This window comes from Syzygium oleosum, unplaced genomic scaffold (assembly GCF_021117445.2).
Source record: "Syzygium oleosum isolate NSW1041296 unplaced genomic scaffold, Sole_v2.1 Sole_v2.43, whole genome shotgun sequence".
NCBI classification, from domain to species: Eukaryota; Viridiplantae; Streptophyta; class Magnoliopsida; order Myrtales; family Myrtaceae; genus Syzygium; species Syzygium oleosum.
In genome coordinates, this window is record NW_026607527.1 from 648576 (window position 1) to 660782 (window position 12207).

A 12207-nucleotide genomic window follows, 5' to 3' on the forward strand; every position below is an offset into this window, starting at 1 on the left:
GAGCTGTTGGACGAAAAATAAAATTATTCCAATGAAGTAAGAATCGAGTTTTACATAATTCGATGAAATGGAGGCAACGTGACCAGCATGTTTACTCCTCTTCATTGCCAAAAGATCTATTCACGTTTTCCACGTTTTATGGGCGGACGGCATATATTTCCACCTCCTGAGTTTCTTGTTCTTTATTGGTTTGGGTTGCTTTCTTGTGAACAGAATAAGAGTGTGTCTATTTATATCATATTTTACGTGCAATAATCACATAAGGGCAAGGTGAGCACTAGCTCAAAGCTTAGCCAAATGGAGTACTGCCCTACTTCGCTCCTTTGGCTCGGCCTCCTCCTTACGGCACTTCTAGTTTTCCTTCTCAGCCGCCGGAAGCGCACCAACCTTCCTCCTCAGCCCCCGGCATGGCCCATGATCGGCAACATCCTCAACCTCGGGACCATGCCGCACCAGAACCTCCACAGCTTCCAAGCCGAACACGGGCCGGTCACGTGGTTGAAGCTCGGTTCCGTGAACACCATGGTGATCCAATCGGCTCAGGCTGCCGCGGAGTTCTTCAAGGGCCACGACTTAACATTCGCGGACCGCAAGTGTCCCCATGCGTTGACGGCTCTCGAATATGACCAAGGCTCACTCGCCGTCGGTTGTTATGGCGGCTACTGGCGTGCTCTCCGGCGTCTCTGCTCTGCGGAGCTGCTCATGAACAAGCGCGTCAACGAGACGGCCCACCTTAGGCAGAAGTGCGTCGACAGCATGATCATGCATATAGAGGAAGAAATGGCGGTTAAACAAGTAACAGCAGGTTATTTCTTACGCACTTGGTGTTACTTCTGACGTTTGTGTTTCATGTGTAACCTGGCATGATCGTAGCACAGTTTTTTTTATACAAGAACACCACAAGTGCCATACCTTTCGTACAATGCTTACTTGAATATCATAATATATTTTTTGATCAATTGAGTGTCATAACTTCTAAAAAACAATCACTTGAGTGCCATCTTTAAATTTATTACTTGAGTGCCAAAACTTTTTAAACACGTTCACTCAAGTGCTGAAAATTTGTGATCAATAAAAAAGTTATGGCACTTAGTGATCAATAAAAAGGTTATATGGCACTCAAGTGATCGGAAAAAAAAAGTTATGGCACTTAAGTAAGTGCCATACACAAGTTATAATACTCAAGTAATTGAAAAAAAAAAAAAAGTAACGGCCCTCAAGTTGAGCACCGTACAAATGTTATGGTACGTATGGTGTCATTTTCCTAGTTTTTTTTCTTCAAAGAAAGCAAAATATAGCAACAGAGAGAGAGAGAGAGAGAGAGGAACGTATCTTAAGCTCCTTATAAATAGGATCAAGATCTTCGACCCTACGCAATAGTTTTAGGGATTGTTGATACTTTTATGCCTTTGTTTTGTGTACTGTAATTGACAAATTAAAAAAGTAAATATTAGGCCTCATTTGCTTCATGGAAAATAAATAATTTAGAAAAAATTTTCCTAAAAATGATCCATTATATCGTTTACAAAATTGAATGAACGGAAAATATATATATTGTACATAAAAATATTTAGATATAAATTGTTACTAATAATATAAATATTTTTTCATGACTAATTATTCCAAGCAATATAAGCGATTGATTTTAGGAAAATATATTTCAAATTATTTTTTTTCCGTAAAATAAAATAAGCCCTAGTGTAAATAACTCAAGTTACCCAAGTGCTATAGGAATTTAATTTGTTGTTTAGTGTAAGTTTGTTTTGCGGAAAACAAATGATTTGGAAAATATTTTCCGAAGATCAATCGCTTGAGTCACTTTCAAAAATGCATAAATGAAATATTTTCATCATTCATGAAATTATTTAGATATAAATTATTGTCGATAATTAAAATATTTTTATTAGATAGTTATATCAAGTAAAGCAATCGATCAATTTTTAGAAAAAAAATATTTTTCAAATAATTTATTTTTGGCGAAACCAACAGAGCCTTAGTCGAACTTGCTTTCATTTTTTTCGAGTTCAAGTCGAAATTGGAGTTTCCAATTTATTTTTATTTGTGGAAGTCGAGTTGGAGTATCAAGAGTTTTCGATGCTAATTCAGTTTTGTTAGTGAAGTAGAGTCGAAACCAAGCTTATAAAGCACTTTGCTAAGTTCGACTTGAGCTTGAAAAATCGACCTTTCGTGTTGAACATTGCAGCATACATAGTAAGTCAAGTAGAGCTCACAAGCAGTCTAGAGGTTGATTCCTCTCGATTCTGACTATAGACTACTATTTTCATGTGTAATTTGTTACATGCTGCCATACATTCTCTGATTAGGATTAATCGTTAAAAAGTTTTCATTTTCATGAAGAGCAAGGAATCAACTTATCCCACATCCTCTTTCTCCTATCGTTTAATGTGGTTGGCAACCTGGTGCTCTCGCGGGATCTGCTGGACCCGAAATCGAAGGACGGTCCCGAGTTCTTCAACGCCACAAACCGGTTCATGGAGTGGGCCGGCAAGCCCAACGTGGCCGACTTCTTGCCGTGGTTGAAATGGTGGGATCCGCAAAGGATCAAGGCAAGCATGGCGAAGGACATGGGTCGAGCCATGAAGATTATTGAAGGCTTTGTGAAAGAGAGATTGGAGGAGCGAAAGCTAGGGGGAAAGATTAGAGCAACGAACGACTTCTTGGATGCGTTGTTGGATTATGAGGGCGATGGGAAAGAAGGCCCTCGCAAATTCTCATTACAGAATGTCAACATAATCGTTCTGGTAAGTTGCTCCTCTCTTCCAGGTTCAACATGGCCACAAAGAAATTAGATCGAATTTGGTTCATTAAAGTGGTGTGGCAAACTTAAATGACATTTAAACAAGTAGGGTCCCTTAATGAATCTTGTGTTTTGGTTGAGCATTCGAGCTAGTTATTATAAAATGAGCGCAGATTGGCCAAATCAAGAATGAGTGATAACATCTCTAATAGGAGTAGCTTTTTGTTATGCAATATTCTCTACAAACTTTAAGTGTAAAATGTTTTTGTAGACAGTTGATGGAAAGTGATATTTCAAATGTGGAAGGTATTATAGACCTTAGTAAACAACAAGTCTTAAAACGTAAAGAAGAGATTTGATTAAGATCGACAATCTTCTTCAAATTGTATCCCAAAATGAATAATTTTTCTGTTAATCTGTCGGCACTCTAAAAAGTTAGCTTGATGTCAAAGAGCTAAAGTTAATGAGAATTGATGTCATTGACCATACATTGACTATGGCTTTATACACGAAATTAGCTTGAGCCAATGTTTATAAAAAAAAAGTTGAGACCACTAAGACAGAGGAATCTGCAATGGAGCATGTTGGGTGTCCACGAGAAATGAGTATTTAGTATGTCGACGAGCACATGCAATTTGCTCTTGAATGTGAACACAATCGACGGTCTAACACCAGTATTGATTATGAGAAATAAAAAAAGTTATGTTGATAAGACATGAATAGTTTCGCACACTGACTTACAACCGAGTCGATGTCAGTCAAGTCAATGTCAATTGAGTCAGGACGTACTGACATTGGCTCACAAAATTTAGCCGAAATCAAATCAACTGCAAGGATAAAACCAAGTGCGAACAATTATTGCCCTCAACTCTTAGGCAGGAACAATTATCAAAGTTGTTGACTGACAGTTGCAGCAGTGAAGATCTTGAGGTGGTAATAGTCATTCCATCAGCCAAAGACTATAAAATGGGCGAATCTTAAAGGAAAAAGACGCATAAACATAAGAACAAGATTTAATCATGTTAATCCACTTTACTTTCTTGCAATTCATTTTCGGTTATATCCCAGCAACTTATTTCTTGCCATTCAAGTTGTTTATTTCCTTTTGCCAATCAAACACTTGCTGTTGCTCTTTCATAAATAATTGTGTTATCATTAGTGAATTCATCTGGTCGATTTTAGGACCCAATCATTAAGTTCTTATTCATTTCTTTGTGCACAATTGTCTGTCAATTCAAAGTATAGGAACTATTATGTTTGATCATTTTAGGGAGCCATTTTCAAGCGAAACCGGATTTCTTAATTATAGCACGAGAATCGAAACTGGCGGTATTTCTAGCAAGACAAGATGTTGTACTAAATGGGTCTACTTGATGGTGCAGGAAATGTTTATGGCTGGATCAGAGACTACAAGCAACACCATGGAGTGGGCGCTGGCCGAGCTACTCCGCCAACCCGAGTCAATGAAAAGGGCCAAAGATGAGCTTGACCAGGTCGTGGGGTTGAACAGAAAGCTCGAAGAAAGTGACACGGAAAAGATGCCGTTTCTGCAAGCTGTGGTGAAGGAAACCCTAAGATTGCATCCATCATTACCTTTACTTATCCCACGAAATGCCCGAAAGGAAACTAATTTCATGGGCTATGATATTCCCAAAGATACCCAGGTTTTCGTGAATGCATGGAGCATCGGAAGAGACCCAGATGCTTGGGAGGAGCCATTGGCATTCAAGCCAGAGAGGTTCCTGGGATCTAACATTGACTTCAAGGGTCAAAACTTCGAGCTAATTCCGTTCGGATCGGGCAGAAGAATGTGCGTCGGACTCGCGTTGGCGCATAGGGTGCTTCATCTCGGTCTTGCAACCTTGCTTCACTGTTTCGATTGGGAACTAGGCGGTGGTCTGACTCCGGCAACCCTGGACATGAGAGAGCGGGCGGGATTATCCGTAAGGAAGCTCCATCCTTTGAAAGTGTTACTTAAGAAACGTAGTGTGTGAGGTCTTTCGAATATCATGCATGGTAACTTTACCCTAAGGTTATTAGCGCTCATCTTATTGTGTCAGATTAATAAACCTGTCCAAGGAAGACTTCTTAAGAATGCTGTTGTAACTGCACAAGTATCTTTGGGCAACTACAAGTTCTTATGTCAGCATTTGGGTTATGTTTAAATTGTATGACTTGAGCGTGTAGCAGGGTAGCTCACCTGCCTTTTATGCCATCGATAAAACCTTACTTGTCGGAAAAAAAAATTACTCTAAAGTTGGATCCATACGTGAGTCCACAAAATGGATGGTTGTGATGAACTTGATCCATTAGACGCAAGTCTATACGATAAATTCCCGATTCAGAAACTACGACCAGGTTGTTGAATAAATAAATAAATAAAAAGGAGGCCAGAGAGACCAATATGAAATAAAGGAGCAAAAAGAATATTGTATGATCTTTTAGATCTTGTCAAAACCATATGGACAATTGATCATGTGGACTTTGCAATAAGACCCATATAAACACGGTTCAAATGGTCTTGGTCCACATGCTTCGTCACTCTTTCAAACTACGCTAAAATAAATGCAAGATCGTAAATTTGCTGCAGAAGACTGTAGATATATCTTGATTCATAATCATGATCAATCTGTACATAATCCAAAAGGATATATATGGGCACCGTTCGGATTTAAATTTCTAATTCGCTTTTGAACTTCTAACCGATTAATTTAGTTTAGTAAGTTCGTCTTTTACTTGATTCTTAATTAAGTTCTCGTTAGGACCAATCGACTCCATAAAAAATGAATGCATCAACAAATAAAATCGATCAAAACAAAGAGAATAAGTTAAAAACCAGAGTTCAATCTTTTGTCCATCATCTTAGGTCAATTGCAAGCGCACGATATCCTCTTACTAACGAAAAGCTCTGTCGTGAGCGTCACCAAACTTGCTACTTGCTGATTGCCGCTATACCGACATATCTGAGGTGCTGCCTTAGCACCGCGAGGTAGGCCAGATCGTTCGTGAGTTTGTGTTGCCGCCATTTTGCAGGTGCTGTCGCCGAATTAGACTAACCCCACATCGTTCTGTTTTGTTAGCAACGTGGCACTGCTGGCGCCTGCACTGATCGTTTCGCTTTCGGTTGTAGTCTTCATTGCAGAACTAAGATCTCTTTGGTTTGAATAGTTAATCTGCTGCCTCTGTTCATGCTTCGTTGGACCGTCCTCATGTCGCATTGCTGACCGGAGTTTGCCAATTTCACTGTTCCAATCTACTGCTTCCCTGTCACTACACTCAGGCGCCAAGTTGCTGCCCTCCTTTCCGAGCCGCTGAGCATGCTCGCGATTATTAATTTGCATTCCTGTGTGGCGGTCTAGATATAACCTCATATTACTTCTCTACGAGTCTTTTGGATTAATAAGAACCTACCATTATAATCCAGTGGAGTTGTCATTTGGGAAGTATGATCCTCAATGATTCGATCTCATACAATTAGTTCTCGCTCTACGAGAGTTACCGCAGCCATTCAATCCCAATGGGTTTGGGAAAATCATAGTTCTTCACAAATTGAGTGACGAAATCAAGTAGATCTAGCAGTAAGCTTTCCAACTACACGAATTCTCTCGAAGGAGATATTGTGAGTTTTGATCTCCACCATCCGTTTGGCCGATTCGTGAAAATCTACATATCTCGATACTTCTTCCAAATGCATATTCAGATTTTCCCGGGGGGGGGTGGGGTTGGGCGACCTTGCAATTGCCACAGCGTTCACCAATGCCACGTAGCATAGACAATGCCTAGTTTGCTCTACACAAGGCCTAAATGGCCTTGCACAAGTACCATTTTGGCCCTTTGGAAGGCCATTTTTTACCCTTTCCAAGACCGCTGTTCTCAGCCATTTGCAAAGCTTCCTAAACGTAATGTAAGGTTATTTGAGCCTTTTGCAAGGTTCCCCCCTTAAGATTAAAAAATGCACTATTACTTATTTGCTTTTTATCTTCAAGGTAAGTTTCATGTAAGCTCTCTCTCTCTCTCTCTCTCTCTCTCTCTCTCTCTCTCTCTCTCATGATTTTGGTTCCCTTGTGTTGACACCTAAATTTTGGCGATCCAGTCAGTTATTCGTTGCATAAAAAATTAGGGATCGATCCCGGTTCCTAGACAAAAATAAATTAGTTAAATTGCATATAGATTAAGAGCATTTGAATAAGTATTTAGGCTTATATAATTGCATTTGCATTGAATTGGTGGCCGATGGACTTAAACGAATGGCTCTGAGCTTAATTAGTATGGACTAAGCCCGCGGTGAAGAAAAATTGTCCCAAGACCCATGACATGGCCGAATCCTTAAGGTGAGAGAACATTTACTGGGGCAAAATTGGAAAATAATTTTGTTAAGTATAGCAATTTTGACCGTAAGGGTAAAAAACCAAAGAATATATTTGGGTTGATCACGATCACAAGAGCTGGACATATTTTCAAAGGAAAGAAGCGAAGGCAATATGTTTTAAAGATCTTCGCGCGTCGAGATCCGTGAGCAGAAGGCAAAAGGCAAAGCAAATGAAGAAAGGACAAAAACATGATATCTTTTGAGCATCCGGGAAAGGAAATATGATTTGCTTTCTTTCTTTGATATCCCAGACTCTCTCACCTATAAAAGAGAGCCGGCACATTCACATCGAGAGAAGAGAGAAGAGTAAGAAAGCGAGAGAGAGTTGCCATCCTTCTCCTTTAGTGTTTCGGCGTGAGCTTCAACCTACAACCGCATCGCAAGCCGGTACTCCCGCTGTGTTCCTGTTCACCAGCCACCGTGATTTGATGTTCTGACCGTGACCAACGTCCAGCCAAAGAGCTCCCTCCGCGATCGCCCCTTGTGGCTATTCTTCCGTGCTACACCACCGCGATCAGTCCTACCCGCTCGACAACGTCTCTGCTCCAGTAATCAGGCGTGAACCCGCTGCTCCATTCCGCAATAGTTTGAGCCAACGGCGACGAATTTGCTGTGCCGCGAAGCCATTGAGCGTCACCCGCTGCACCCGAGCTGCTGTTCTACACCTCTAACAGTGTTTGCAGTGCTGCATTTCATCGTGTACGGCTCTGGGTGATACTTGACTAAACCCGGGACAAATTCTTTGAATTCCTTGGTAAATTATTTGCAGGTTGACCGGTGAAGTCAGCAATTTCGTGTAAACTCCAGCAACGTTCAGCAAATTCACAGGTGTCCTCGTAGTGAAGCCACCGTCGAGTCCGCCATCATCCGCCGGTCCAAACTTGGAAAGCAAATATCCGAATTAGGTAAACAGCTCGTCTAATTTGACTTTCGAGTATATTACTTCCTTATTTGAAATATTGCAATTTTATGCGAATCTTCGAGTAATATTATTGTATCCATGGAATTCCCGAGTATCCTTAGGAATTATTTCCTAATTTCATAACGTGCTATTTTCGTCAATCCGATCTCCTGCCCAAGATATGATTCACGATTGTGCAGAAGATTGGCCAATCCGATCCTCATACCCGAGATATGATTCGCCAACCTATTGTTTCTAAACTTAAATGAATATGGATAATATTTCTTGTGATTGGGTGTCGTTTCTTTCTGTCTTTTGTTTGAATTGAATTAATTGTCTTTCCATTAAAAATACAAAAAGATTAGGTAAATTTGAGTAGATAATATATTGCATGTTTAGGATAAATTTTGATTATTTTCTTAGAATAGATTAGATTCTTTTCTTAGATTTTATTATTACATGTCTAAATTAGTTTAATTATTTATTCCGAATTTAAATTAAAAAAATATGAAAAAATACCACGTGCATGTCATATCAGAGCAGTTGCATATTAATTAATTCTCGTCAGAAATCTCACGTCTAGGTTCATTTGCATGCCATATTAGAAATAGTGCATTTAATTGTTGTTAGAATTAGGACATTTAAATAAATCGTATGTCGTATGTCATACGTACTAGACGTAGAATGCATTGCACAAAGTTTAGTTTTCGTTGCATCAGAGAAAACCCTAAAAAAAGATTTGAGTGAAATTGCATATTAATTAGAAATCATATTAGGATTGTTAATGTAATTTTCTAACTAATATTGCAGATGCTTTCACTGCTTTGAGGTAAGTCCCTATCTTGTAATTTATTTATTACTTTGCATTATTGAGTGTTTTATTATTGGTTGCGTACCCACATGATCACCTCGCATGTTAGTGGATAGGTTTAAAATCAATCCAAGCTGCTTGCAAATATTTTTTGAAATAAAAGAGAAAAGGTACCGAAATGGCGTTAGAGTAATCTAGTGTAACCAAATCTCCGAATCTATAATCTCTGGTTCATAGGAGTAACGTAATTCTCCCGATACTTCACTTGGGTTTCTAATCGACCCACCAAAAAATAGATTAGTGACGACTCCTGATTGAAATGATTTGCATGTTAAGAACTTAAATCTTAAGTCACAAATTGGTAAGGGCTTAGGAGAGCCCGAGTTAGGCCTAGACTTAATATTCCATTAGCCGAACCCCTAGGTGGTGCACCCGCAAAAGGTTTAGGTCACGACACCTTGAATAGAAAATTTCCCACACTTGAAATTCTTTTGGTTTTTGCTGGCGGAACCTCCCTATAATTACTAACGCATGCGATGTTGATGGATGCATAGGTAATATGCAGATTGTGTCTTAACAGGATTGTCAAAGCGTGAAGTGCTTTGTAGAGGTGGCCACGGGCCGGTTTTGACCCGAAACCGGACCGGAACCGGCCCGGTCAAACCCGGGCCCGGCTCATTGACCGGGCCCGCGGTTCGGAACCGAAATCGGCCCGTGGCATACGGGCCCGGTTCCGGTTCCAGAAAAATTTGAACCGGCCCGGAACCACCGGTTCCGGGCCGGTTCTGTGAAAAAAATAAAAAAAAATTTTAAAATTTTAAAAATTTAAAAAAAAAAAAAAAAAAAGCTGCAGCAGCCCGTTGCCAGGCAACGGCCAAACCCAAAAAAAAAAAAAAAAATTTATCCGCAGCAGGGCCTGCAGACGTGCAGGCCCTGCTGCGGGCTTGCACCTTGCGGCCCGTTGGGGCAACGGCTACGCCCCAACGGGCGTTTTTATAAATAAAAAGAAAACACATAACCGTTGCAATTTTGCAACGGTTATGTTTTATTTTTTTAATTCTAAATTTTCTTCTATTTTTTTCCTATAAATTCTCTCAAATTCTCACAATACACACACAATTCTCTCAAATTCTCTCAAATTCTCTTCTCTCAAGTCTCAAATTTTCTCAATACTCGAAATTCTCTCAAATTTTCTGAAATTCTCTCAATTTTCTCAATCCACGCAATTCTTTCTTAATTCTCCCAATTAATCCGCTCAATTCTCTCAATCCATTCGAAAAATAGCAAGTGGAAGTCGAGTGCCAACTGGCAAAGGTAAGAATATCGCGACGGAATCCCATCATTCTTTTGATCCTCGTGAATATGCAGATTTTCAAGATGATGAAATCAACATTTTTCGTGATGTGGAGCGCGTCCCAACGCAAGAAAGTTTTCATCCTCCTGCTAAAATATCTACAACAAAGGAAGCGGAACGGGAATTTACATCTGACATTTGGAATCACTTCACGAAAATGGAAAGGTTTGATATCGGTCAAAAAAGGTATGATATAATTTGTAAATATTGTGGAAAAATATATAAATATACAGATGGACAAGGATATGGAATATTTAAACGACATCTTATGAGCAAACATCCAACCGAAACGGGAATCGATATCGGGCAACAACAAATTTCCGGGTACGTCAATCCTAACACTTCCCCTTTATTTCGTTTTAATGAAAAAACTTATAATGAAGAATTAGGCAAATTTATTTCCGTTGAGCATTTAGCATTTAATTTTGGAGAAAGATTTGGTTTTAATGAATTTGTACAAAAAGCATGTGCTCCACAAGCAAAACGTGTTCCTAGAAATTCAATTAAACGAGTAATTAAAGATCTTTATAAAAATGGAAAAAATGATTTACAAAACTTTTTTATGCAATTTAATGGATGCGTGCATATAGGTAGTGATATTTGGAGTGATCATTGGCAAAATCATTCTTACATGGGCATAACATGTCATTGGATAGATGACGAGTGGACTATTCAAAAAAGAGTTATTGCATTTAGAGTTTTCGATGATCATCATACGGCAAATAATATTTATAGAATAATTAGGCAAGTTTTAGAAGAATATTATTTGCTTAACAAAATTTTTTCAATTGGTTTTGATAATGCCGCAGCAAATACCGCTTCAATTGTTGAGTTAGAAAATATTTGTAAACCCGCTTTTGGCGGAAAATTTTTTCACATTAGATATGCTTGTCATGTTTTAAATTTATGTGTACAAGATGGTTTGAAAACTCTTGATATTTTTCTTCAACCAATAAAAACGGCGATTCAATTTTTATGAAAACATCCCAAAAAAATGAAAGAATTGGGTAAATTTTGTAGAGATAATGGCAAAAAGCCAAAAAGATTTCCAAGAGATGTTCCAACTCGTTGGAATTCTACTTTCCACTTGCTTAATGAATCTTTAGCATATAAAGATTTATTATGTGCATTCATTTCTAATAATATACCTCAGATTAATTTATACCCACAAGAGTGGCATATTTGCCAAAAAATTTTAGATCTTTTAAAGGTTTTTAATGATGCAACTTATACTTTGTCTGGTGTTTATTATCCTACTACACATTTATTTTTAGTAGAGTGTACTAATATTGTCGGAACTTTTGATGAATATGAAAATGATGTTGAATTACAACATACTATAGTTGCAATGAAAATGAAATGGCTTCATTATTATAGTGAAATTCCCATGATTTATTTAGTTGCTTGTGTTTTTGATCCGCGTTGCAAATTGGATGGCTTAAATGATTTTTTGCGTGCGTATTATCAATGTTTACATTATGATGTGACAAATGTTACAACCATAGTACGTGAGGTTAAAAACGTAGTAATAGAATTATATAATGAATTTTATACTAAATATAATTTAGGTGATATTAGATCTTCTCAATCTACGGAGATACAAAATGACAGTACAGGTAAAATTAGTAGAGGGTACCAACTTTTATTACATAGACAAAAAAAACAAAAGGGAGTAATAGGAAATATTTCTGAATTAGAGAGTTATCTAACCATTTTATTTGAGTTTACTGAAGCCGAAGGTGGTACAGATTTTTTTATTTTGGATTGGTGGAAGAGGCACGCAAGCCAATACCCAATCCTTTCTCTTATTGCAAAACAGATTTTTTCAACCCCTTGTTCCACAGTTGCGGTCGAACAAGCATTCAGTGCCGGAGGTAATATTTTGAACGAACATCGTTCAAGATTAGATCCAGAATCAGTGGAGATGCAAGCTTGTGTTGCTGATTGGACGAAGGCTCAATACCGGCAACAAGAGATAGATCGGAATAATGAATCCGAATTCTTTAACGATGGA

General features: G+C 38.5%; 1 protein-coding gene across 1 annotated transcript; it reads left to right on the forward strand.

Annotated features, from left to right (window-relative positions):
* The first annotated feature begins 249 nt into the window (after nt 1-249).
* On the forward strand, nt 250-4893 carry LOC130136214 (iridoid oxidase-like). The gene is made up of 3 exons (XM_056306376.1): nt 250-805; nt 2359-2762; nt 4141-4893. The coding sequence occupies exons 1-3, from the start codon at nt 298-300 to the stop codon at nt 4750-4752; spliced, it is 1524 nt and encodes a 507-aa protein (XP_056162351.1). The 5' UTR covers nt 250-297; the 3' UTR covers nt 4753-4893.
* The last annotated feature ends 7314 nt before the right edge of the window (nt 4894-12207 follow it).

Excerpts from the sequence above, each read along its gene's own strand:
- LOC130136214 (XM_056306376.1), top strand. The coding sequence starts at position 298 with ATGGAGTACTGCCCTACTTCGCTCCTTTGGCTCGGCCTCCTCCTTACG. Across the intron at positions 806-2,358 it reads GGTTAAACAAGTAACAGCAG|AGCAAGGAATCAACTTATCC; the intron begins GTTATTTCTTAC and ends ATTTTCATGAAG. Across the intron at positions 2,763-4,140 it reads ATGTCAACATAATCGTTCTG|GAAATGTTTATGGCTGGATC; the intron begins GTAAGTTGCTCC and ends TTGATGGTGCAG.